The following is a 27,909-nucleotide window of genomic DNA, read 5'->3' as shown; positions in this document are numbered from 1 at the left end:
AGACCTTGGCCACTGCCACCCCTCCCCCTCCGGGGAGGCCACCGTTTCCTGGGAATCCTAGAGCGGCACAGACACTGGGCCTGTGGGTGGATACAGCCGGAGGGCTTCAGGGCAGACCTAGAGATTTGCTTTAGCCCAGGGCTGTGAGAGGCTGTGCGGGAGCAGACGCCTCCCAGGGAACAACCAGGGACCCACAGGGCCTCCGGGACTCCATTCTCCAGTGGGACGCCTCCAGCCCCAAGCCCCCACCCTGGCTCCCAAATCACACACTGCCAGTCCTGCTGCTGTGTCCACCTGCTTTTATTTCTCACTGTTTACAAAAGTCCAACAGGAGGACATACATAGGGTGGGGAAGGGGGTGTGTGGGGGCTCCTCCCTTATGGAGCGGGGAAGGGTTGGGGTGCACAAGGGGGGCCCCCAGGGAGAGTTCTAGGGCCCTCGTGGGGGGAAGAAATGATCCCGCCCCCCAATGCTGCCTGCTTTATTCTGACGGCCCCAGACCCCAGGCCAGTCCCTTGGGAGCTGCTCAAGCTGAGGGCGCGGTTTGGGGAAGGGCAGCCACCCCCAGTATCCCCAGTATCAGGACCCCAGCTCCCTGGATCCACTGCTGCTGCTGATGCCGCTGCCGCCAGCTCTGGGCAGCCCCTGGGCAGGCATGGGGGTACGACCTCAGACCCCTGATGGACGGAGGCACCTCAGCGGATGAGGGGTGCTGAGCGGTCGTTGGTGACAGTGGGACGCAGCTTTACGGTGGCAAAGGGGTTGGTGCCCCTGTGAGGGGAGAGGTCAGGGTGAAAGGGGGCCAGGTGGTCAGCTGGCTCTGGGTCCAGGGGAAGTGGCTGGGCACCTGAGCCTGTGTCCGCCCCGACCTCCTGCCCCACCTCCACTCACCCCTGCCTCGACTTCCCCCACAGCCCCCTCTGAGCCCTGCCCCTCTGACTCCTGCTCTAGGACTCACCGAGGGAAGAGCTCTGGGGGTTGCTGCTCCCAGGACATGAGTTTCTACAGTGGGGGTGGAGGAAGGGCCAGGTTTAGGGAGTGGAGAGGGGCAGGTGAGCCCCTGCCTCTGCCACTCCCCATTCCAGGAAGGCAGAGGACGAGACCAGATGCCCCTGCAGTGCCAGGCTTCTGGGAAATAAGGCCGAGGTGTTCTGAAGCCCAGAATTCTGTGGATCGCAGCCTTGAGAAGCCTCTGGACCCAAGTACCATCTCCCAGGCTGCAGATGCCCTCCCTGCACCCCACACCTCACCGCAGTCCTGCCCCGCCAGCTCCAGCCCCGGCTCTGACCCAGGATCCTGGTCTTGCCTCTCCCAGGGGGTGGGGAGGTAGAGAGCACAGGCCTTTTCCAGTGCTCCCAGCAGGACAACGGGGGCTCCAGTCCCTGAGAGGAATGCTTTCCCCTTTCCCTCTGCCCCAGACTCAGAAATCCATCCTACACCTCCCCGCAGATGGACAAACTGAGGCTGCGGCGGGGAAGACCCCCTGCCAGCCAGCCAGTGGCAAAGCAGGAGGGTTACCTGGCCTCCAGTCTCCCTGCCCACTGGGTGAGGCCAGGGCTGGGGACAGGCGGTGCAGCGGGGTGGAGCTCACCTTGACGTCACTGGCCACCCCCGTGCTGCCCATGCTGCTTCGCCGGCTGCTGGGCAAGGGTGGAGGCGCGGGGCTGGGGGCGCGGCTGGGGATGCGGCTCGGGGTTCGGGACCAGGGCTGGCCGTCCCAGTACTCTGAGGGTGCTGTGGAGTTGCCCGGCCGGCCCAGGAGGTCATCAAGGCTGTGGCTGCCCCGGAGCGGGTAGGATCTGAGTCCAGAGGAGGGAGGGAGGTGTAGGGGTTCAGGTGGGAGGCCCCTACTGCACCCTACCCCATCTTGCTGGGCTCCTAAGCATACTACAGCCTCTTCCCTCGCACACGGGTGAAAGGAGGCCACGGGCTTGAAGGTAGAGGGATGGACGCAATGGCTGTCACATGTAGAAAGGAGGGGGTTCCCTTCCTCCAAGGGCCAAAGGAGGCTGAGTCCACTCAGGATCGCAACTCACAGATGTCCCCTAAGGTGCCACCCCCATTGAAGTCCTCACCCCTGCCCCACTTCTGACCACCGGGTACCTGGAAGGTAGCTCATTCATAGGGCTCATTGGGTTCACGGAGGTCACTGGGCTCAAGGCGTTCATGGGGCTCATGGGCATCTCCTCCAAAGGTTTCACATAGGCCTCAGGGAACCAGCCGCTCCTGCGGGGTGCAGACAGAGGGCCCCATGAGCAGAAGGCCCCAAAAAAGAGGTCAAACTCACCTTCCTGGGAGCTCTTACTGAGCAGTGCTGCGGGCCAGGCCTCGCTCGGAGGGCTTTACCCAGACTAACTCATTGCATCCCTTGAGGAGATCTTTCTCGACATTCAAGTCCAGGCTCATGTCCTGCCAGGGGCCAGGTCACCCGAGGAGGCACTGGAAGCCCAAGGCGGAAGGAAAGTAGAGTGTCTGAGGACATGCTGTGACCCGCTTCATTCCCCACCCACTGAGCACCCACCATGTGAGGCCCACGGAGAGCCAGACACCCTTCCTACTCCCCAGAGGCTCCCCACCCGGTGGACAGACAGATTCGAAAACGCATGATGACAAGGGTGACTGGGAAGGGGTCAGGACCACAGACAACTGTACGAGCCCAGAGGAAGGGGCACCTGAGCCAGGGCCTGTTGCTCCTCAGCCCCGCTGTGGCCACCCACCCTAGGACTCTGGTTCTGGTGACCCCAGGTAGCCCTGCGCTTGGTCTTTGCCTGACTGGAGGCTCATTACTGCACCTGCAGAGCAGCTGGGCCTCGGGAAAGGCACTTGGACTGATGTTCCTCAGCTTTTTCAGACCCTATTGGACCCATCAGATCCTTGCAGAGCATTTCGGAAAGTGTTCTCCAAAAAGCCCCCTTAGGCCCCACAACGCAATCAACAATGTTCTCACCTAAAGGTAACTGGATTTCAGCTCAAAATGACAGAACAAAACCATTTCCATATGCTTTAGCTCTGCTTTCACCATAAAGTGCCCACTGATACAACCTGCCACCTCCTTCCCCAGCCGTGTCCCAGGAACGTGGTTTGAGAGCACGGGTCTGGGTGGTTCAGATTCGCTCAGGTCCCCAGGAGGTCAGCTATACACCTGTTGTGGGGACTTTCAGGGCTCCTGCTGCCTGCTGGTGTGGGCCCAGAGAGCAGGAGGTTCCACCCTGGTGTTTGTAGCCATCTCTCTGCCAGCCAGCCCACCCTTCAATTCTTGGTCCAGTGGTCACCTGCCATCCATCCCTCTACCCTTGCGCCATCCCATCCTGCATCACCCATCTGTGATCCACGAGTGCAACCACCCACGGACGACCAGTCCCTAGTCCATCTGTCACCTCTTGACCACCTGGCTGCCCCTCTACCAACTCATTCACATACCTTTCCAGTCACTCCTCCGTCTAAGCACCCCTTATCTGTGCTTCCCCTCACCCGCAACACTCAATGCATCCCTACCTACCGACCTGCATCCTCCCGCCCATGTGACCACCCCCAGTCCATCTTCCCTCCACCACCATCCACTGACCCACACCCTCCCATCCACCCTTCACCTGTCCATGGCCCACTGACCCACCCACCACCCTTGCAAGTCCTTCACAGCACCTGCTGACTCCTCCCTCGAAGCCCTCATTCATCCCTTCTCCCCCGCAGCATAAGTGGGAGTGAGCACCACACAGTCCCCGCTCCATAAGCCCTGTGGGGGTCACTGCCTGGTTCCCACAAGCTCCCACCTCCTCCCTCCCTCCTCTTTGGCAGAGTGATCCTTGCACACTCCCCTTTTCTGGGCTGCCAACCCCTACCGTCTGCCAGCCTTGCAGGGACCCCGATGGATTTCCCCACCTCTAGCTTCCACTCCTGGTGTCAAAACCAACCCCCCGTTGGCAATCTTTAAGGACCTTCCCTGCGCGGGCTGCAACTCAGCCTGCGAGGTCCCAGCATGGCCTGTGGGCCTGGCCTGGGGGAGCCCGCCTGCAGGTGCACCCCCTCCATCTACTCGGCTGCCTTTCTCAGGGTGCAGAGTGGAAGCTGCTCCTCCCTCCGTGTGGGGCATCCAGAAAGTGCCCAAGCAGTCGGGTTCCTGCAGCGTTCCCACGCGTGAGAGAACCTTCCCATTCCTCCCAAGGGCCGCCACCCTGTCCTTGGCCTACACCCGGTGGATGGAGGAGGACACCGAGGGCGGGGCGGGGGAGAGAACTGTCTGAGCCCCAGAGCGCAGGGGGGCGCGAGGGGCGGGACAAGTCTCCATCGCGCGGATCCCAGGCCTGGGGCCTCCCACCCCCTCCCTCCCCCCTCCCCCCACCCCCCACCCCTGCACCCAGGGCTCCCACTCACGCGGACGAGCCCTCCAGCTTGCCGTAGAGCCAGCCGTTCTGGGCCTCCTGCACCAGCACCTCCACGACGTCTCCGGCCGAGAAGCGCAGCAGCGTGTGGTTGGCGCCCTCCGAGTGGGAGACGAGGGCGCGGACCCTCCTGGCGCCGCCGCCGCCGCCGCCGCCCCCGCCCGGGCGCTCGCCGAGGGAGTCGGAGCGCGAGCAGCGGGCGCCGCCGGCGTAGAGCGAGGCTGCCGGGCGGGGAGCGGGCGCGTGGGTGGCCGGTCCCCCCGGCGTCTGCCCGCGATCCCGCCCGCTGCGGCGTCTTCCCGGCCCGGATCCCCTCCCCCGGGGCGCCCCCGCCCGCACTCACAGGCCGACGGCGTCCGGGGCAGCTGCGTCGCGGCCCTCGGCTCGGCGGGCTCGGGGGCGCCGTAGGAGCCGGAGCCGTGCCGGCTGCGCGGGGAGCTGAACTCCGCCAGGGGCCTCTGGGGCTGCGAGGGGAGACGGGCAGGGAGGGTGGGGCGGGGAGGGGGCCGCCGCGGGGCCCTAGTCCAGCCCCCACCCCCGGTCCCAGGCGTCGGCGTAGGGGTTCTGGGGCCGGCGGCCGGGCCACCACCACGGGGGCGCCCGGGCCAGGCCGGGGCGGAAGGGCGGCGGGCCGGGGGGCGCCGCGTAGACGGGGAGCCCGGGGGGCAGGAGGCTCCAGGCGGGGGCCGGCGGGGGCGCGAACGGCGGCGGCGGGGGCGCCCAGGGCCTCACCATGTCCGGGCGGGTGGGCGTCAGGCGGCCCGAGGGGTAGGGCGGCCCCAGCACGGGCCCCAGCAGGCCCGGGGAGTGGGCGCGCGACGGGCTGCGGCTGGCCTCCGACTGCTCCTTCCACAGCAGCACGCGGCTCTGGAGCGCGCCCCGGGCCTGGCCGCGGGGGACACGGGCGTCAGCCGGCCCCCCGGCCCCCAGCGGCCCCCAGACGGCCAGGCCTGGGCACGCGGGCCCCCAAGCTGGGGGGACCCGATCTTCTGGCGGGAAGGAGCCAGAGATCGCTGCTGCGGCCGCCCTGTCACGTTGGACTCGCCCACGGCCCAGCCCTCTTGGCTCCCAGGCCCCTCGGTTTTCCTTGAGGTGCTTCTCCTGCCCCTCCTCTCAGGCCGTGTGCTTTGGCCCTGCTCCCCCAAGGCCCAGGACAGGGGTAGGGGTAGAACCCGGGCCTGGCCGCTCAGGTGGCTCCATCCTGCCGGTTAAGGTGATGGACTCGGGGATGACACTTAGCCAAAAGCTGTGACCAGAGACCCCAATCCCAGTACTTATCCTGGAACAATCTGGAAAGATACATTCTTTGACCTCATGGACTTGGCTAAATAGAGTGAAGCCAGCACAGGAAACCATAACTAAGGGAAAATGGCAAATTTCTGATGACATGCATGCTCCTAGATCCAGCTATACCTGAAACCCTTGAGCTTCATAGTAACTAAAGTGATAAGTACCTTTCCTGTGTAAGCCAATTTGAGTAGTTTCCTAAAAGAAGCCTTTCAAATAGTTTTTCCAGTCAATTCCTTTTAGTCTATAAGCATTCCTTGTGTCCCAGGAACATGGGCATCTAACTCTGTTTGAATACTTTCAAGGATGGGAAACTCAGCAGTTGACCACATACTCCATAACAGCTTGGGGTGGGAGAGCTTTAAGTGTCAGACCCGCTGTGTGCATTAATCATGTTTTTAATTTTCTGTATTTTATAATGTTTTGAAGTCCTGGGGCTTTGCCAGTCCTGCAGGGATTGCTGCTCCCAGGGCTAGATAATTCCTAGAGGTAAGTAAGCAAGTTGTACCTGTGACTGTACCTTTCTAAGATCCTGCCTCCTGTCTGGCCCAGCTGCTGAAAGCCTCATAGGGATCTCAGGCAGCAAAACAGAAGCAACTCACGTCACAGGAGGAACTAGTCCCCTTGGTCACTAGGTGGACACCCCCTCTGTTCCCTTGCAGAATTAGCAAAACAGCACAGAAACCAAACTCCAAATGTCTTCATGTGCATGCTGCAGAAGCAGTGTGCAAAGCAAGCACGTTGGGTTCTGCATACCACATTTTAAAAAGAGTTTTTGTCCAATTTGAGAACATTCAGTGGAAAGTACCTGCCAGGGTGCTAGGGGCTTCTGGGAGTAAAGGCCACAGCACCAAGTCCCAGCCTGGACAACACTCAACTTTACTGGCTTCCCTGATTCCTGCCTCCAAGCAATTTTGCCTGTGGTTGGAAAGAAACACCGTGCAGGCTTTCAAGACCATTAGGAGACCTTGGAAGAATTTTTAAAACATTTATGGACTGGAAGAGCCATTCTAAGTATGCTTGAGACCCCACAGACTAGAAAAGGCTGATAAAGTTAGCTAAATGAAAACAATTTTTTAAAACATGGCAAAACCTACCATAAGCAATGACCAATGATAAGTGACAAACTGGGAAAATATTTGCAATGCATCACCAAGGAAGGGCTCATTTCAGTAACATATAAAGAGCTCCAAGAAATGAATAAGAAAAATAGAAGAAAAGAAGCTGACCTGTCCCAGTAAAGGACATCCGATGGCTCAGAGCCATGAAAAGATCTGTCTCACTTATAAGACAAGTATAAAATAAAACCACACAGAGATACCGGTTTTACCTTGCTGATTAGCAGAGATTGAAAAGTTTGCTCTCACACTGTTGTCAAGGAGAAGGGAATGTCCTACATTACCAGCAAGAGGGTAAACTGGGACAACCAATGCCTATATCCTTGGGCTCACCAGTTCCATTCCTAGGAATTTATCCTAGAGATGGACTCTCACAAGTGCCATAAACCCAGAGAAGCTGAGGGTGAGGTGGGCAGAGAGGCATGTTATTGACCAGATGCAGACTCAGCCAGGACTGGGGGAGTGTGAGTGTGACCTCTTGCTGTGCTCAGACCTTCACCATTCTTTAAATTTTGTTCCAAGGGGCACCTGGGTGGCTCAGTCAGTTGGGCAACCAGCTCTTGGTTTCGGCTCAGGTCATGGTCTCACGGTCCTGGGATCAAGCCCCGTGTCAGGCTCTGTGTTCATCAGGGGGTCTGCTTGAGGATTCTCTCCCTCTTCCTCTGCCCCTCCCTCTGCCCTCTCTCTTGCTCTCTTTCTAAAATAAATAAATAAATAAGTCTTTAAAAATAAATAAGTAAACCTTGTTCCAAATCTTGTGCAATCTGTTTATGGATATAGTAACACATAAATATTTGTGGTTGACTATCTTAGGAGTTTGATCTAGTGTGTCCTAAAGCCCAGCTGGATCAGACAACACGATACCTGTCCATTCTCCCCCATACGTAGGGAAAGTCTGGCTCATTCAATCCATGGCTCCCTCCTGCGGGACAATCACTCAGCTCTCCTGAGTTTGACCTGCATAAGCTCTCAAGATATTCTATTTTAAAAGAGACAGAGAGAGAGACAGAAAGCACAAACAAGGGGAGTGGGAGAGGGAGAAGCAGACTTCCTGTGGAGCTTGATCCCAGAATCTTGGGATCAAGACCTGAGCCAAAAGCAGACACTTAATGGACTGGGCCACCCAGGTGCCCCTAATTGCTACATACTCTATTGAAGCATTGGATCTATTCTTTTGATACTAATATGCAGAAAAAGTGATTTACTTTTGAAAATTCACTGATAAAACCTTTGATACCACTTCCTGGAATACAGTACCAAAAAGATTCTATTTTGAAGCAAAGTGGTCATGTTTAATATTAGGTTCAAGAGAGTGGAGATAAGTTTAATTTCCCTTATCTTTGTTGTCAATTTGAATATTACTCCAATCAAGACTTTATTTGGTCCTTGGTAAATAAAAGCTTAATATTTAGTGGATGGATTAATAAGATCAACTTATGTGTGTATGTAAGTATATATATTCTTTAATTTAAATAAAGCCAATTGGCATTTTGGTATTGAAAAAAAAAAAAAAAGACCAGTGTCTCTCCTCTTAATGTTGGAGGTTACCTATTCAGGATATGGGGAGAAAGAAGCTTCCTGACAAAGTTTTTTTTTTTTTTTTTTTTTTTTTTTTTTCTGACAAGGTATTTAAATGGCCAACAAGTACACTAGTCATCAGAGAAGTGCACATCAGAAGGGCTACCACTTCACAGCCACTAGCGTGGTTTTAATCAAGATGACTGACAATAACAAGTGTCGGCAGGGATGTGGAGGAAGCAGTGTGGGTGAGACCATGATGTGAGATGGTGCAACTGCTTTGGAAAACAGTCTGGAATTCCCTAAATGGTTAAACACAGAGTTAGCCTATTCTCAGCAAGCCCCCTCCCAGGTAGCCACGAGGAATGAAAACATACGTCCACACAGAGACGTCTACATATATCCGTAGCAGCATTATTTATAACAACCGCAAAGTAGAAACAACCCAGATGTCCATCCACTGATGACTGGTTAAATCAACGTGGTCTCTGCAGACAACGGGATAGTATTTGGCAGTAACAAGGAACGAAGGATGGTATGTGCCACAACACGGGTGAATCTTACCCACGTGATGCTTCATGAGAGAAGCCGGTCCAAAGGACCACATAGTGTATGGTTCCATTTATAGGAAATGTCCAGAAGAGGCACATCTATAGAGACAGATATAGATCCATGGTTGCCCATTCCGGAGGGGGTGTGGTGGTGGGATGGGGGATCGTTGGGGAGTGACCGTTAGGGGTGCTGTTTTAGGGATAACACAAATATTCTGAACTTGACCGTGGCCATGGATTCACAACTCGGCAAGTATACGAGACACTGCTGGACTATACACTTTAAATGCATGAATTGTGCGCTGTGTGAATCATATCTCAATACGATTATTTAAAAGAAGAATAAGCAGTCCCTCCTCCCTGGAGCATCACTCTGTGAGAGAGAGAGAGAGAGAGAGAGAGAAAGAGAGAGAGAGAGAGAGAGAGAAGGGGTAGGAGGGGAAGGCTGAGCCGGAGCCGGGGGCTGCCTGTCGTGGGAACAGTGGAAGAATGTCAGCTGGAGCTGAAACCAGTTGCTGGATCCAGCCATGTCCCACCTCCACTCAGCACCGGAGGGTCCCTGGGTTTGTTTGTTTATTTATTTATTTATTTTTAATTTTATTTTTTATTTATGATAGTCACACACAGAGAGAGAGAGAGAGAGAGGCAGAGACACAGGCAGAGGGAGAAGCAGGCTCCATGCACCGGGAGCCCGACGTGGGATTTGATCCTGGGTCTCCAGGATCGCGCCCTGGGCCAAAGGCAGGCACTAAACCGCTGCGCCACCCAGGGATCCCGGTTTGTTTATTTTTAAAGATTTTGTTTATTTATTCATGAGAGACACAGAGACAGAGACAGAGAGAGAGAGAGGCAGAGACACAGGCAGAGGGAGAAGCCGGCTCCGTGCAGGGAGCCCAATGTGGGACTCATCCCAGGTCCCCAGGATCACGCCCTGGGCTGAAGGCGGCGCCAAACCACTGGGCCACCGGGGCTGCCCCGGTCCCGGGGTTTAGAGCCTTGGGAAGGGGCCTGGCAGAAGCAGGGAGGCAGGAATCTGCTGGGGGCTGTCAGAGGCAGCCAGTTGGAAGCAGACAGATCTCCTGAAGGGTAGCTTTTATTTTTGGCTTTGGAGGGGAGAGAGTAGGGGCAGGAGACCCTGATACCCCTGGGCTCCTTCACATGAGGCTCTACTGCTGCATCAACCTTGCAAGGTGGGGATTATTTCCCTCTTTTGTCAGATAAGAAAAAGAGACTCAGAGAAGTGAAATCATTTGCTAGGTTTGCAGCCAGGGCACAGCAGCTGGGAAACCTGATCAAGAATACAAAGAAAGAGAAATAGTGGTGGTCAAGGAGCCCTGCTGGTGACATCAGGAAAGAGGGGCTGGCTCTCAGATATGACACAGCCAGAGCCTGACATGTCTTCTGGGCTCAAAGAATATTTATTAAGGACATAAATGAGCAAATAACCTTGGAAAAATGCAGGGACAAGGTCATCGATTTATGAGGGAATGGTGGAAAAATGATGTCCCAGTGTCCTTGGTCCCTCCTTCTACAGATCCCACCAGACCCACAGACCAGACCAGGCCACATGCCAGGTGGGCAACTGGGAGGCTCCGGCCTGTCGGATCTTTACAGATAACAGCAGGACAGAACTTTGGCCAGTACTGGGCTGGCTGGACAAGAGGAGCTCTGGGCATGATGCCCACAGAGGCACTTGGGAAGGGCAGTGTCAAGTGTCCCTCCTGAGTGTGGCCTGGGAGGGGCTGCTGGCTTTCCTGAGTCCCAGGGCTCCATAGGTTTGGGCTGCTGCTAGCCCATAGGATAGTTCCTTATAATTTAGAGATAAGTGTCCCCTATGGATGGACAGAGCCTGCTGGGCACACCTTTGGTGAGAGGATAGCCTCTTTATGCAAAGAAAGAGGTGCTCCTTTCTCTAGGAAAATACAGTCTGCACCAGTGTATTCAGCTTGGAGAGTAGAGCACAGGCCCTACTCTTAATCAGATACCCTTGTGCAGTGCTCAGTCTGCACAACCTTCCCTGGCAGCCCTGTCTGCAGTGGTTCTCCTTAAGAGTAGACTAAATTAATCCCTATCTCTCATGCTGAGCTGATGCTTGCAACAATAGGAAGACCTGGGTTAGGAGGGGGTACCAGGGGGTAGAGATGGCTTCACTCCCCCAACCTCCCACATTTGCCAGGACCACTGCCTGAGCCCTTGCAACTCAACTGAACCCAGAGTGGGAACAGGACACGGGGAGGCAAAAGAAAGAAACAAGAAACCTGAGAGGACCCAGCGGTCAGGGAGGAGAACCCAGGAGACTACCCAGGCAGCTGAGAGAAGGGGGTGAAAAGATTAACAAGATCTTGATAGGAGTGTTTGCTGCATTAACAAAGACCTTCTTAGCCAGACAAAGCACGATCTTAAGATTGAAGATTGAACAGATGAACTAGAACACAATCAGGCCTGACACGTCAAGGGGGAGAAGTATCTCACAATATAGAATGAGGACAAATGAAATAGACTTGGCAAAGGAGGAGGTCATAGATGTGGAGTTCTAGAAGGAGAAAAAGGAAAGACAGTGGAGAAAGGAAAGCAGCTCCTCTGACCTGGAGAAAGAACTGAGCCTGCAGAATGAGGAGAGTGGCGGACACTCCTCTAGGGGTGCCCAGACAAGTTCCTGAGTCCCAAGGACCCCAGGAAAACCTCCAAGCATCCAGAGAAAGAGCCAGTCCACTTAAGAGGGAAAGTAGACAGACCAGCACCTGCCTTAGCATCAACAACACAGAGTGCCAGAAAACAGGGCAATGTCCTCTTGGACCCCAGGAGAAAAAGCCTCCAGCTCTGGAGTCCTTCAACCAGCCCACATGCCACTCAGCACTCTGGGCAAAAGTGAGACATTTGCACATATGCAAGGATTCAGATGGAGTAGCTGCAGAAAACATTCAGTTAATCAAGACAGAAACCCCAAGACAGTGGGAAAGGAAAAGGAGTGAAAACACAGTGGTATCAGCGTATCTGATCGTGTGTGTAGTCTGCGGGTGACCATGCACCAAGCAGCAGAAAGATATGTGATCTCAGAGAAGCCTCTCAAAATAAAAGGATCATGCTGCAAAGAAATGACCCGTGAGAGCTTAGAACTAAAGGCCCTAGGTTTTTAGGTAAAACCAAGAGCTGGGGGTCGGGGAGCATAAGGGGAGGAGTTAGGCCACATTTTAGAATTCCAGAGAGGGTAAGAAAATCCTTCCCCAGGCCTCATCTTAAGGGTCAGGGGGCCGCAATGGACAGTGTAGTGTCAGAGAGTTTGTCAGTATATTTTGGAAAAGATAATAAGGAATATATGTTATTATGAGGGTCACAACATGAGGTCATCATGAGTAGAGATAAAAAGAACAGTAGGATTTGTTAATAAAGGGGAAAGGGGAATATGTAAAAACACAACCAAAGCGACAAGAGCAAGCATGAGAGAAACAGAAGAAATGACCAAGTAAATGCAGTTAAGTTATCCTGAAAGCATAAAACAGGTGTATCAGTTGTTGGGTTAATGGGAATGAACTGAATTCCTCTATTTGAAGACATAGCCTGTAAGACTGGTCAAAAGTCAAAACTGAACTATTAGCAACAGGAACACACTTAGCATGCAACTATTGATCTTAGGATCATGAGTTCAAGCCCCATCTTGGGTGTAGAGATTACTTAAATAAATAAAACTTTAAAATAAAGAGTTCACAGAAGAGAGAAGAGGGTCATTTTAATCTCAAAGTGAAATGAAGAGCTTCAGGCTGGATTATGAAAGACATTAAATAAATAAATAAATAAATAAATAAATAAATAAATAAATGACAACATTTACAGAGAAGGTAATGATAGTTGTAAACCCAACAGCACTAAACAACATGGCAGTTGAACACAGAAAGCAAAATCCAGTGAGAAATGAAAGAATCTGTTTGGTCTAGCAGATAGAACGGAGCAAGAGCACAGAGGATCTAAATAATATGATCAAAGTAACAGACAATAACTAAATAAACCTATGAATCCATGAATTTGTGAATGGTGAGTATATGCAAGCAGGAATGAAAAAATAAATGGTTCATATATGAGTGAATAAAGGCATGAATTAGTGAATGAATGTGAGAATAAACAAAATCATGAATGAATGAATATCTGATGATACAAATAAACACAGAAACAACCAAAGAAATAGATGGGGAGAGTAAACAAATTAAATAAATATCTACAGAGAGGAAGGATAGAAGGAAATTAGCAAAGGGAGGGAAATCCCATGGGTGGTCAGCTCACAGAGAGCACAGACCCTAGGAAGTCTCCGTTAGCTGTCCCCCAGCCCCAGCTCACCCGGCCAAAAAAATGCAGGAAGGTGTTGGAAAGCAGCAGATGCTTCTCAGCCAGGAAACGATAGCGCCGCTTCTCTTCCAGTTCAGCTGCCCGCTGACTCTCGGACATGAAGGCCTGCATCTGTGCGTGCAGCCGGTTCACGCTCTCCTGCCGAAGAAGTGGGTTCTGGCTGGAGGCAGGGGGTGGATGCCTCCTCCCACCCTCCACCAGTGCCAGCTGTCAGAAGTCTCCCTGTCCTTCCTGAGCGCCATCTCCCCCTGGAGGCCCTCCCCCGAGCACCCAGCTCACCGGAGCTCCTGGGCCCACCTCTCAAGGGCACCCTCATCCTCCTGAGCCTGGGCTCTGTGTCCAACCAGCCCGGGCACTCCTCACAGGCAGGGCTGGTGTCTGAGCCATCCCTCTGACCCCAGGCATGGGGCCAAGCACCAAGGGGGGGCCCAGGAAGGTTGGGTTAAGAAACTGTGAATGAGTTGATTAATAAGTCCCTACTTGGGAGGGTAGATTCTGAAGGGGAGAGATAAGAGCTTAGTCAAGGAGCCAGAAGAGGAGACAGGAAAGGAGATAAAAGTCCTGGAGATGGAGGCCAGGGATGGGGCCCTGAGGTTGGGAGGAGGGCTGGCCCTAGCCAGAGGTGGGGGGCGCAGAGGATGGCGGGGTTGCTGGGGAATTACACAGTAGCTACCACGGTCAGGAGCAGCAAGGCTGATGGCCTTAGGTTTTCCCAATGAAGTAGAAGGCGCAAGGCCTGGGACTCTGGGGAGGGCTGGGAAGTGACAGCATGAGGAGCAGAACTGAGGTGGCCCTGGGGCCCAGCAGTGCCTACCCACCAGGGCCCGGCTGACCTCCCTAGCTATGCTCACCATGGAGCATGAGGCAGGTGGCCCTTCTGGGGTTGGGCCAGTGCTGGGTGGGGAGCCCAGGAGGGTGTCCAGGGACCCCCCAGAGCCTGGTTTTGCCCCCAGCTCTTGTACCTTCATCTCTCGCACATTCTTGTCCCTCTTGCGTTCCATGCGCCACAGCTCAGACATGCACTTCTCCAGGTTGGCGGCTCGGTGGTGGTATTCGAGCTCGTAGTGCTGGCGACTGTCCTTGGGTAGGGTGGAGAGAGGAGGGAGACCCCCATGTCAATGAGCTCAAGATTCCTGGCCCATGGGTTGGAGCACTGGACAGGGCCCCAGGGGGACTCAGCTGGGAACACGTGCAGCCTGGGGCCAGTCAATGCCCAGCGCAGGCCTCCGTGTGCCATCTATCAAACGAGGAGAGGCAGTCTTGCCTGTGATGGGCTGGGGGGCCAAGGTGGGTGGCCAGACTTACTTTGATGAACTGCATGTCCAGCTTGGTGTTCTTCTCCATGTGCTGCAGTAGGTCTCCATGGAATGTCTGCACCTGTGTGGAGTGCAGAGTGGGGGTGATCAGGGTGGCCCTAATCTTTCCCACACTGCAGCATCCCTTGCACACTGCCCAGTCCAACTCAGCCCACTGAGTTCCTAACACACCAGGCACCTGCCCAATCGTCTGAGAAATGGTCATAATAAAAGCACCTGGTGGAGGGAGGATTAAATAGTTAAATATGCAAAATATGTAGTGCAGTAGCTGGCTCGCCACAACTCTCCATAAATGTATCAGTGTCTCCTGGTTCTCAGTCCCAGTCTGTGCTTTGATTATGCCATTCCCTCTGCCTAGACTTTCCTACCAGACTACAAATCCTAGCTTCCCTGCCTCCTCTACCAGGAGGTTACCCTGGCTTCCCCAGCAGAAGCCATGGTTCTCCCATTTTGTTTCTGGAATGTATACATACATTTGTTCATTTACTTTTCATTTCCCTTAGCCATAGGACAGAATTTCCTGCTGGGCCCCTGCTCACAGCCCCTCTGGAGGAGCAGCAAGCCGCTGTGTGCAAGAGCCGCGTCTGACCCATCTCTGTGTCCCCAGCACTGGGGGCAGGGCCTGACCCAGTGAAAGTGCTCACAGCCATTGACGTCTTAGCTGAGGGGTGGCCGGTTTCCATGACAGGTGAGACAGAGGTGGCTGACCACCTGGGTGACCAGGAGGCTGGGGAAGCCTCCAGGCTCAGGCTCAGAAGAGCTATGTCCTAGTAATTCTGGTTCTGCTTCCAATTTGCTCTATAACTTTGGACAAGTTGCTGTCCCTCTCTGGGCCTCAGTTTCCCCATCTGTAACAGGAAAGTCTTGGCCAGATGCTCTTGAAGGTCCAGCCTTGTGAGCCCGAAGAGCTTTGATTCTGTGAGCCTTGGTGCTCACCTGGGACCTTCTCCTGGAGTCCCCCCATTAGCGTTCCCTGGGGCACTCTGTTGTGGGGACATCCGATCTAAACCCTTCAGTGGCACGCTTTGCACTTGGGTTCACAGGGAGCAGAGAGAAGTGTCCCCCATCCTGCGGCCACTCCTGCTTCAGGGGACCTCTGCTCAGCCTCCTTTGTCTGCACCCCAGCCCCCTCAGTGGCACCTGCTCAAGAACCCGCAATGGATGCTGCCTGCTGCCACAGGGGTCCCCATGCTGTGCTGGGGGACTTTTGTCCCCTGGGGTTGGGCATTGCCCAAAAGAAGAATGTTGGTCATCTTCTTCCAGTATGTAAGGGAAACTAGTCAATGGTAAAACTTGCAAATTTTATGTTTTTCTCCCATAATTGTTTCTGAAATGCTGGTTAACTGCTGGTCTGTAGGGGAGCTTGAGTGGGGCCCCCCTTGAACTGTGAGTTGTGGCTGCTGGGATATGTGTGTGTGTGTGTGTGTGTGTGTGTGTGTGTGTGTGTGTATGTGTAGGGCAATCAGTGTTATGAATGCAGCCAAGACCACATATCCACCCTTATTCATCCAGTGATCCAGGAAGCAAGGAAGTGAGCCTTCCAACCTGCACCTGTGGGACCTCCCAGTGCGGCCACCAGAGCCCCTCACTCGCTCCTCCCCTGGCCCTGCTTCCCACTGAAGAGACAGTCCAAGGTTTCTGCTTGAACACCAAACATGGGTTCTTGAAAATCCCCATATCCTGCAAAATCCCCCAAAATAAACAGCAGGGCTTATGGGAGATATGGTGTTGGTGCAGACCCTCCAAAGCCAGGCAACTTTGTAACCACAGCACTAATAGATGACGAGTGGTATCCGAAGACGAACTTGAACCACACCAAAGGCTACGGAGAAAATCTAAAATGCACAAATCCAACAAGATGGACACACCAGCTCTGCCTAAAATAGTGCAGAGCTGATGTGCTGAGAAATGCAGAGGCAAGTGGGGCTGTCATGAAGGTGGGCGAGGGAGGCAGTGCCGCCTGCCCCCAACTGAGAGCCTTAGGCCACTGGGAGCACTCTCCCCAGGGAGGCCTGGGTGCAGGAGCTTTTTTAACGTGTTCTGAAAATACAGATTAAAGGGTTGTTGCAGTCAGTGCTGCAGGCCAGCTGGGGGCTTCCTGCTTCTGTTTGCTCTATCTCATTCTCACCTAGGAGACGTGGCTCCTGAACAAGCCACCTTCCATGTATCAGATGTCATTCCTCTGCTTCTAGTCGGGTATGAACAGATTCACACCGTGGATGTGTGTGTTAGAATGGGACAGCTGGATGGTAATTCTTTCCATTGCCATGTCTTGGCTGTGATCACCAGTGGGGTAGAGGACACAGACCCAGGATGCCCCAATTAGATGGGGCCCCGGCCACTATTGGGTTAATGGAAAGTCTTTGTTCAGCTCCGGAGGAAATGGATCCATTAAGAGGTTGAAAATTGACATGAACTTTGAGCTCTTGCTATGGGGGAACCCTAGGACTATCTACTAACAGGTGACTTCTGAAACAAGGAAGTCACCAACCCCAGGCTGACTGAGTCATTCCCAGCAGGTCAAAGCAGAGACTGCCCTCCCTTCCCTGTATCCTCTCAGCATATACTTCATTAATGGGTCCTGTGAGCTCCTCAACATAGAAGCTGAGAGCAGACCCACTGTGGAAAATACACATTGCAAGGTCTATGTATTGTTGTTCCAGTAACTTGAAAGAAATCCTTTTGTCGCCTAGACAGGAACCCCCCACCCCCTGCTGGTATAATTGTCCCTGTGGGCTGATGCCACTCCTGTCTTCCCCATTTGTTCTTGAACCCCATTCAGTAAGGCTGTGCCCCAGAACACCTATAAGACAGTTCTTGTTGAAATCACTGACACTCCACATCACAAAGCCAACTCTCAGGATGCATCTGACATGAACTGTGGTCATCATTAGACACAGTTGATCATTCCTTCCTCCTGAAACCCCTTCCTCACTTGGCTTCCAGCTTATTACCCTCTCCTGGTTTTCCTTGCACTCCTACCCTCACTGCTTCTTCTGTCATTTGCTGATTCTCCCTTATGTCTTGATTCCTCAGGGCCTCTTCCTTTCCCTTCCTCCACCCACTCCCTCCATGAGTTCATCTGTCCATATGCTCATGGCTCCCAAACAACCCAGCCTAGACCTTGACCCCAAACTCTAGCCCAGATTTCCAGTTGGTTTTCTAATAAGCATCTCCAACTTACCATGTCTAAAACTAAGTCCCCGATCTCTCTCCTCCACCTGAACTGCTCCATGCTCAGTATTTCCCAATCAGCTAATGGCAAGTACACCTTTCCAGTTGATCAGAACAAAACCTTGGAGTTAGTTTGACTTTCCCTTTTCTTTGGCAATTGACATCTACTCCATCAGAAAATCTTGTTGGCTTTAGATTCAGTCTGATTTCTTCTCAACACTATCGTTGCTGCCACTTTCCCAAGCATTTCAACCCACCTCCAGATTACTGCAATAGCCTCGAAATTGGTCTTCCTGCTTTTGCTTTTGCCCTCTACTGCTGATATTTTATTCTTAGTGCAGGAGCCAGGGTGATCCTACTAAAAAATAAGTTAAACAATGAACAACTGGAAAACAAAATTTTTAAATTCTAATTATAATGGCTAAAAGAATCAAATACCTAGGAACAAATGCAAAAGTTGTACAAGACTGCTACCCTGAAAATGGCAAAGAGTTGCTATGAGAAATAAATAATGGAGAGATATACTATGTTCATGGATTAGAAGACTCAATATTGTTAAGATGACCATTAATATATATGTATTTTTTTAAAGTAGGCTCCACTCCCAACATAGAGCTTAAACTTATGACTCTGAGATCTAGAGTTGCATGCTCTACTGACTAACCCAGCCAGGTCCCCCTATGAGGACCATTAATTTATAGATTGATGCAATCCTTGTCAAAATTCCAGCAGATTTTCTTAGAGGAATTGACAAACTGATTCTACATATGCAAATGCAAAGGATCTTGACTGTGCAAAATAATTTTGAGAAAGAAGAACAAAAATTCTTAGACTATTTGATTTTAAGACTCACTGTAAAGCAAGAGCAATTAATACAGTTGTAGTATCAGTGTAAGGATATACAAATTTATCAGTGGAACAGAGTAGAGAGCTCAGAAATAGACCCACACATACACAACAAATCAAATTTTGACAAAGATATCAAGTCAGTTCAATGGGGAAAGCAAAGTTTTTTGGGGATGGTGCTGGGACAACTGGGGAAAGAACCCTGATTCTACCTCACTTCATTCACAAAAACAAAATTAAGATGGATCATAGAAATAAATGTAAAGTCCAAAACATAGAGCGTCTACAAGAAAACCTAGAATATCTTTGCCATGGTGGTGGGCAAAGATTTCTTGAAATGGATACAAATACAAGCCACTTTTTAAAATTGTCAAATTAGCAGAGGCAGGTGGTCTTTTTAGTGTTTGTTGTTGTCATAGCATTAGTCCCATGAATTTTAAGGTAGTTTACTGAGTTTAAACAGATTTTACCTTTTGTAAAATGAAAACAATAAAATAGCCAAATTTGGCTTCCTAAAAATGTAAAACTTCTGTTCATCAAAGACAGTATTTAGAAAATGAATAGACAGGCTATAGGTTGGGAGGGGGGAAACATGCACTATGCCTATATCTGATAAAGGATTCATACCTTGACTATGTAAAGAACTCCTATAAGTCAACAATAAGTATAACCCAATAACGGGCAAAGTACTAAACAAACACCTCATGAAAGAAGATATGCAAATGTCCGGTAAGCCCATTAAAAGTCTTTGGCAGGAGTGCCTGGGTGGCTCAGTGGTTGATCTGAGTGGTCTTTGGCTCAGGTCATGATCCTAGGGTCCTGGGATTGAGTCTTGCATCAGCCTCCTCGCAGGAAACCTGCTTCTCCCTCTGCCTATGTCTGCCTCTCTCTGTATCTCTCATGAATAAATATATAAAATCTTAAAAAAAAAAGTCTTTGGCATATGCAAAATGAAACCACAATGAGGTACCATTCCATATCTTCTAGAATGGCTAAAATAAATAAGACTGACAACATCGGATGTTGGCAAGCATGTAGAGAGCAGCAGCAGCTTTTATACATTGCAGGCAGGGGTGCGGCTAGCATTAAGAGCTTTGGAGAGCTCTTTGGCAGTTTCTCATAAAGCCAAATTTATGTCAGCCCTGTGACCCACAAATTCCACCCCCAGGTATTTATCCAAGCGGAATGAAAACATAAATCCACAAAAGACTTGTACAAGAGTGTTCACAGCAGCCATAGTCATAATAATCCTAAACTGGAAACAACCCAAATGACCATCAACAGAAAGATAAACAAATGGTGGTACAGTCATTGAGTCAAATACTAAGCAATCAGACACAGCAAGCATCAATGCTTGTGACAGCATGAGGTCATCTTACAGACATTACATGGAGTGAATGAGGCGGGACACAGAAGAATACATATGTACAGTTCCCTTCATATGAAGTCCTAGAATGGGCTAAATGAATCTCTAGAGACAGAAGTCAGAGAGCGGTTGCCAAAGAGGAAATTTTTTTTTATGAAAAGAAACCAAGAAACTAGAGCAAATATTAATGGGGACAGTGTTTCGTGGACGAGGGTGATGAAAATGTTCTAACATTACATAGTAGGGATGGGTTCAAAGCTCTGTGACTACATTAAAAACTTCTGAATTGGGGCAGCCTGGGTGGCTCAGTGGTATAGTGCTGCCTTCAGCGCAGGGTATGATCCTGGAGTCCTGGGATCGAGTCCCACATCAGGCTCCCTGTGTGGAGCCTGCTTCTCCCTCTGCCTGTGTCTCTGCCTCTCTCTCTCCCTCTGTGTCTCTCATGAATAAATAAATAAAATCTTAAAAAAAATATTCTAAATTGTATACTTCAAAGGGGTGATTTTCAAGCTGATATATTTAATATATGATATATGTAATATATATGAGAATATATATATATATATTTAAAAGAGTTTACTTAATTATTCATGAGAGACACACTCATGAGTATCATTGTATATATAGATACATCTATGATAGGACTTCTATTATGAGCTCTGTTCTTGGTCCAGGTATTAAATCAAAACATCTGGAATTTGGGAGGGTGGGGGAAGAAATGAAGAAAAAAGTAAAAATAGCCAAGACGAAGAAAAGATGTTGAAGATAAGCTGTGGAGATCTAACATACAGATAATAGGAGTCCCTGAGGAAGAAATGCAAAGGTAGAGAACAAAAAACATTCTACAAATTGTGATTCAAGATAACATTTCTGAAATTAAAAAAAGAAAAGAATTTAAAACTACTTATTGCAAAAGTACACCCTGTGACTGAGGATATTGACCCAGATAGATCAACACCAAGACATGTCTAGAAAAATTACTAGACTGAAGAAAAATTAAAAAAAATTGGGCATCTAGGCTGAAAAAGCAAGTGATTTATGACAGGAAAAAATAGATCATCAGACTTTTCAACAGAAACATTCAATGTTTCATGCCTGAAGATGATCGGGATGTCTGAATGCTTGCATTCTCTGTATCCTCAAGAATGAGGATTCTCCTTTTTTTTTTTAAGATTTTATTTATTCATTTATGAGAGACACAGAGAGAGAGGCAGAGACAGAAGCAGAGGGAGAAGCAGACTCCCTGCCAGGAGCCCGATGCGGAACTCGATCCCAGGACCTGAGCCAAAGGCAGATGCTCAACCATTGAGCCACCCAGGTGCCCCAAGAGTCAGGATTCTTATGAGGACCAGAACAAAGGAGAAGCTGTGTAACCCAGAAGAGGCTGAACAAAACAAAACAGCCGGAAAGCCATCAAAACTACTAGGGTTGTACCCAAGAGACTCAGGAGCCAGACTGAAGAAGCTTCTATTGGCCAAAGAGGGAACATTTTCAACTTTGCTAAAGACAATAAATGCAAAGGACTGAAATACATCCAATGTGTTTAAATGTACGATACTGATGATACTAAAAAATACCACAGTAATGATGTGAGGAAAAGAATACAGCTAATTGGTCACCTTCAGAGGACAACAGGGTGACACCCCATTCATGATCTCAAAAGCTAATAAGTGAAGGGATTGAATAAACCTTTATCTTACTTTTCACACAAAAATGTGCCACTACTAACAAAGAGTAGGTACGGAGAAGCGTCTCCATATAGAAATATCCCAGTTAACAGGTCAGAGCGCATCAGAAGAGCAGTTAACTCCCTGTGTGTGAATGGATCTGGACACACTGAGCCCCAACGGCTGTTAACATCACATGGCTGCAGATGTGACGTGACTCCTGATGGAAGAACCCAGCGCTCTCTGGGATCTTGCCAGAAGGATAGAACCTAGGTCTGATGGGACACCTGGATGGCTCAGTGGTTGAGCATCTGCCTCTGGCTCAGGGCGTGATCCCAGGGTCCTGGATCGAGTCCCACGTCAGGCTCTCTGCATGGAGCCTGCTTCTCCCTCTGCCTGTGTCTCTGCCTCTCTCTCTCTCTCTCTGTGTGTGTGTGTGTCTCTATGAATAAATAAATTATCTTAAAAAAAAAAAGTGAGATCCTGGGGACACCTGGGTGGCTCAGTGGTTGAGCATCTGCCTTTGGCTCAGGTTGTGATCCTGGGGTCCTGGGATCGAGTCCCCCATCGGGCTTTCCTCAGGGAGCCTGCTCCCTCTGCCTGTGTCTCTGCCTCTCTCTCTGTGTCTCCATGAATGAGTAAATAAAATCTTAAAAAAAAAAAAAAAAAGTCAGATCCTGTCTATCTTTAGCTTTGCACACTCAGAAGAATGGCCAGAGCCTGGGCAAGGCCACAGGACAGGGCTCTTGTCCCAGCCCCGATCGTCTCCTTCTCTCTCTCTCTCTCTCTCACACACACACACACACACACACACACACACACACACACACGCCTGCTAGCCTTCTGGAGCTCCACCCAGAAGGCCCTTCCCTCACACGTCTCCCTCCCCTCTCCCAGGCCTCTCTCAGTGTCCCCTTCCTAGTCCTGTTTTCTGAGAGTATCTTAAAAATTGCAGCCGTCCAACACCAGCCACGAGCCTTCCCTGCTCTGTCTTCCTCCAGGGTACCTCTCGCATCTCTACATACTGCCTCGTATATGCTCACTTGTTAATCTGGGGTTTTGTCTGGCTCCTCTCGGGGTGGCGGGGGTGGGGGCAAGGGCTTTGTCTGCAACAGGGCCTGGCGCCTGGCTGCGGAGAGCTGTTGGATGGGCGAGCCCGAGGCAGGCAGCCTCTGGTTCTGGCCGAGGGCCCTGCCCAGCTGTCACAGCCAAGATGCGGGTGCCCAGAGAGGACAGATCTCTCCTTACAGAGAAGGCCTGGATGACACTCGTCCTTATCCAGCCCAGGTGTGCCACGAGTGACACAGAGAGCCATCAAACCCGAGGATAGGAAGTGTCACTGGCTGCCAGCAGGAGCGGTGCTCCTAACTCCCTCCTGAGCCCCGGGAGGGGGCTCCGCAGAGCCCTGAGCCTGCAAGTTCCCAGAGGTGGGCCTAGGACCAGGGTGTGATCCTGTGCAGGTGGAGGCACGCTTTCTGTTCCTAAAATTGTTCCCCCTTTTGACGTTGTAACCAAACTGCAATGTATTTTCTGGTGTCCCCCTAAAGCACACCCTGACTTCCGGGGGGGGTCCCCCTCATACATACACGTTTCCGAGCCACCTGCTGTCACAGTGAGCTGATTTCCTCCTGAGCTTTCCGAGACCCCTCACCACCAGCTCCTCTGTGCTCTGCCCCAGCTCCCCATCCTTGGCTGCCTTGCGCCCAGTGCTTAGCCCACCGCACCCCCTGGGAACACCTGCTCATCCCCTCTCTGTGGGGTCAGGCCCTACTCTCTCCTTTTCAAGTTTGCTCCTTCTATCCAGGGTCAGTGAAGCCCCTGCCGGGTGCCAGGCCCCACCTCAGCCCTTGCGGGGCTCCCAGTCTTGGTGGGAGAGAGACAGGGTGGTGGATCCGGCTGCCAATTATCACCAAGAAGATGCATGGAGGGCTACAGGCGCCAGGCATCTAGTTTAAACTAATGAATTTGCTTAGTCCTCATGAGAATCCCGCCGGTAGTTATGATTATCTTCATTTGACAGACAGGTAAGCCAAAGTACAGACAGGCTTGTCCAAGGTCACAAGCCAGTGGCGGATGGAGCTGGGTTTTGAACGCATGTGCTCTGGCTGCAGAGCTCGCTGTCTTAACCATCACGTACTAAGAATGCATAGAAGCATCTGTTGGAGTCCAGAAGGAGGAGTAATGAGCTTGTCTGGGGGGTCAAGGGAGGCCTGGTAAGGTGCTGGCCGGCAAGGATGGGGGTGGATCTAGGCTGAGAGAATGGCATGAAGACAGCCCAAGGGTAGGAACACTAGGCTGTGTCTGCAGAGGGCAGCTCTTTGTGGTGCTGGGCTGTGATTGGGGGTGCCACAGGGAGGCTGCTGGGTCAGCAGGGCCTGGGCTCCCTCACTGAGAAGACTGGGTTTAGTTCTGTGGGTTTTTCTCGTGGGTGTGACAAGGTCAGGTGGCTGGTTTGCTCCCTGGGAGCATGGAGGGAGGGGCCCGGGAGCCAGAGAGGGGCAGGGCCTGGCCACATGCTCCTGGGCGGGGGTCTTTTCTCTCCCTAGCTCCTCTACTTGCTCTGGAATTGGGGGCAAGAGACCAGATCTCCGAGACTCAGTTTCCTCCTTGGTAGAATGGAGACAAGCGGCACCTGCCTCCCAGGCTGGCTGGCGGCTTGAACAAGATATGGCAGGTCTACACGCCCCACGCAGCCTGGCCCTGGCAGGTACCCAGAAGAGCAGTGCTTGTGTGTCACCCCAGGCCCCAGGGATCCCTCCCTGGGAAAGGATGTGGGAGATGGGGCCCTGGTCTTCCTTGGAATGCACCCCACTCTCCTGAGTGACCCTTCAGCACTGTGCGGTGTGATACTCACCACCACCTCCAGGTCGGAGTTCAGGTGCCGCTGGGTATCTGACATCTGCACCAGGATCTCTCCTGGAGGCACGGAGAGCAGGAGCTTCAGTGGGGGCCACCTGCCCCACCCACCCTCTTCCTGCTAGAAGCTGCCACAGGGGCTGCCTGAGATGGGATTTTGGGACCAAAGTCCAAGGATTTCCCATATGGCTCTGTGAGGATGGCAGAGCTTGTCCCAGCCCTGGAACAGCCCTGCAGAGAGTGGTGCAGAGGAGCTTGGGCTCCAGAACAGGAGTCTGGGTGCTGGGCATTGGGCTGCAAGGCCTGTGTCTTAGGGGGATTTTCCAGGAAAGGTAAGAACGTAAAAGGAACCCTCTCTGGGATCCCAGGATGGTGGGCAAGGCAGGCCTCACGCCCAAGGGACAGCACCGGGGAGGCAGAGGGGTCTGGATAGCAGGAGGAGGCCTAGGGTGGAGGCAGGACCAGGAGAGCCCCAGGCCCAAGAAAGAAGGATATAGCAGAAGGGGAAGTGGCTCACCCAGAATCTGTGAGGTGGAACTCTGCAGGGCCTGCTCCCCGATCTTCTGGATGGCATTGAAGTACACCTCAGCTGCCTCGGACAGAGCTGCAGGGGGACAGGGATGGGTCTAGCCCCCCTCCTCCATCTGCCCTCACCCCTGGAGGCCCCTCCTGCCAGGAGAGGGCACATGGAGGGGACACCATGCGATCAGGCATGGGTATGTGTGTGGGGTACTGTCCTGGGTGGTGTGTGTGGACACGTGGTGTTGGCCGGAGGAGAAAGCAGGTGTGGAGCAGGGCCGGGACAGCTGCACCCAGCACAGGGACTGGTGCTGAGCAGGACCTGAGCGCATGTCTGTCATGGGTGCGGGTGCGGCACCTGTGTGTATGCACAGGGAGGTGTGGGCAGGTGTGTTGCTCTGTGCAGGTGTCGGGGCACGGGGTGGGGGTGGGCTGAGGTAGCTGGCATAGGGGAAAGTAGGCTTTGATTCCAAAGTCCTAAAAGGTAGGGAGGGCTTGGGTGGCCCTCAGCTCCGGGTGTGTCCCTGGCTTGTCCTTTGCAGGGAGGACTGCAAGTCCTGGTGGAGTGATTAGCCTTGGAGCAGGTGTTGCTGGGAAATGGGGGAGAGGTAGCTGTTAGCACGGGCACTGAGAGGGAGGTTCAGCTGGCGGGGTGCGTGGTCAGAGTGAGGACAGACAGCTGTGGTGTGAAGCCGGGCTTGCAGAAGTGGGCCTGGGTATAGCAGTGGGCTCACCAGGCAGCATCAAGGTGACCTATAGAAGCGTGGTGTGGCTGGGGCCGCGGAGGCCACCAGAGCCAAGCCCTGTGTCTCTGGGAGCATCCGGAGGTCACCTAAGAAGCAGGCATAGGAGGGTGTGGGTGTGTGTGGATGAGAGTGCTGGATAGGAGTGTGTAGGGGTGAGCCTGAGCGGAATGTCTGATGTGGGGTGCAGGTGACTGCATGGAAGGACCAGGTGCATGGGGACAGTGGAGGCTGGGAGGCTGGGAGCCCTGGGCCAGGCAGGGACTTACCATGGAAGGCCCGGAGGTAGTTGTTTCCGAGGTACACCAGGTTCTCCAGCGCAGGGTTAAACTGCTCCATGATGCTCTGGAGCCCGAGGCCAAAGGAGGGAGGAAAAAGAAAGGCCGATGGGCAGAGGTGTCACTGGGCCTCGAGAGCAGGGCACCCCCAGCCCCAGAGAGGGAGCCCGAGTGTAGGGGAACCCACCCAGGAATGCGGAGTCACCCCGAATCCTGACTCTGCTGCAGAGGCCTTACAGCTATCTCTTGGGGCCCTGTTCTAGCTTCGCTCCTGCTCACACACCTGCCCTGGCAGGAACTTGCTCCTAAGACAGTGCACTTGGAAGGTTCTCCTCCTCCCACGGGGAGGAAGCTCGTGGTCTGTTGCAGCCCCCAGCTGGGTGTGGCTTCACCCCACCCTGGGTCCAGGCCTCGCTGGGCTGGACTCATGGATGTCTGACAGTCCCCTCAGGGGCAAGGGCAGGTCTCACCTGCCTCAAAGAAGAGCCGTTGGGCACCTGACTGTGGCGGGGTCACGGGCCACCTCAGGCCACGGACAGCTGGAGACTGCCCTCGGGATGCAGAGGGCCTGGGGCATGGACTTAGGCTTGGGTCTTGGTTCAAATCGCAGAAGCCTCTCTGGGATGTTCAGTGACCTTGAACAAGCTGTTTAACCATGTTGGCCTTGGCTTTCTCATCGATCCTTTGGGGTGACTATTTTCTATCCTGCCGGCAGGGTGTCCTGAGGCTTACATGGGAGAGGTGCTCAATAAAAGTCTACAGAGACAGTGGCAACCCCTCTGGAGTGAAGCAGACAATTCGAGTGAGGGGCTCAGAAAGGAGAGATGGACAGAGACAGGAAGACAGAGAGACAGCCAGAGAGGGACGCTGCAGGCCCCGGCCAGGTGGCTCTCTGGGCCTCACCCACTCCCACCTCTAACCCCCGTAGGCCCCATCCTGCCTTTGCCCAGTGTCTAGGAGCACCGTCTCAGCGGGGCCGTCACTCACTGGGTGACTGGACAAACCCCTGCCCTGGGAGCCTCAGGCTGGCCTGGGGTGGCTAACTGCCCCCGGGGATCCCCACCCCTGAGCCCACAATCCAGGCCGGTTCAGGGCCTTCCTTCCAGAACATGCTGCAGTCATGCTCACCCTGTCCCCCAGACCTGGCCCGACCTTCCAGCCCTGAGAAGGGGTGCTCAGGCCCAGGGCCCGGGCCACACACATGCTCACCTTGTAGATGGCCATGGTGGACCTGTAGAACTGGTCCATCTCGGGGGCCATGGAGTGGGCGGCAACTCGGGTGCTGGGGGTGCTGGCAGGGCCAGGAGCGCGGGGTTGGGTCCCCTCCAGTGCCCACTGCTCTGAGGGAGCAAAGAAAGCTGCCCAGCAGGACCTGGAGACGGAGGGCCTGCCGTGTGGCCGGGGAGGAGGTGGCAGCTTAATTATTCACCAGCCAGGGATGTCAGAATGTGATCTGGGGCGTAACCAGAGCCGGAGGAAGGCATCCTGTGACGCGGGCAGGTTCGTGTGACCTGCCCTTCAATTATTTACCCCTCTGAGCCATGGGCTGGTGGGCACGCGTGGAAGGGCCACTGTCTTGGGTCACCTCCTCCTCCGGAGCGAGCATTCCCCAGGCCCGCAGGGACCCCTGGCTCAAGGCGGGGTGAGGGCTCCTGTCTCCCGTCTGCCTACATCGGGCATCGACCGAGTTATAGGGCCTGAGCTGCTGGGTGTCCTCCGCCGGAGCCCTCTCCCACACACCCAGCCTGGGAGGCCAACGTACCGCAGGGCGTCACTGCTGTCTGGCCTCTTCTCCACCCCCAGCCTGACACACCGCACCTCAGGGCTCAGGCTACCACATCCGTCCCTGCCGGTCCATCTCTTCTCACACTGGAAAGGTGGCAGCATGAACCCTAGAGCCGCACAGACCTAGGACAAACCTTGGCCCTGCTCATCGGCTGTGTGACCATGCCC

At 53.0% G+C, this 27,909-nt stretch overlaps 1 protein-coding gene across 1 annotated transcript; it reads right to left on the bottom strand.

Annotated features, from left to right (window-relative positions):
* Positions 1-282: 282 nt before the first annotated feature.
* On the bottom strand, positions 283-27,390 carry BAIAP2L2 (BAR/IMD domain containing adaptor protein 2 like 2). The gene is made up of 14 exons (XM_077914578.1): positions 27,166-27,390; positions 25,948-26,023; positions 24,934-25,020; positions 24,415-24,476; positions 14,497-14,568; positions 14,154-14,270; positions 13,183-13,329; positions 5,112-5,264; positions 4,723-4,843; positions 4,372-4,600; positions 2,104-2,226; positions 1,592-1,799; positions 959-1,002; positions 283-771 (listed from the first exon to the last, which is right to left on the bottom strand). Exons 1-14 carry the CDS (start codon positions 27,214-27,216, stop codon positions 696-698), a joined length of 1,566 nt encoding a protein of 521 aa, XP_077770704.1. The 5' UTR covers positions 27,217-27,390; the 3' UTR covers positions 283-695.
* Between the last annotated feature and the right edge of the window lie 519 nt (positions 27,391-27,909).

The sequence above is a fragment of the Canis aureus genome, chromosome 11, assembly GCF_053574225.1.
Source record: "Canis aureus isolate CA01 chromosome 11, VMU_Caureus_v.1.0, whole genome shotgun sequence".
Lineage (NCBI taxonomy): Eukaryota > Metazoa > Chordata > Mammalia > Carnivora > Canidae > Canis > Canis aureus.
Note: the sequence above shows the minus strand (reverse complement) of the source record. Positions and strands in the feature narration are given on the sequence as shown.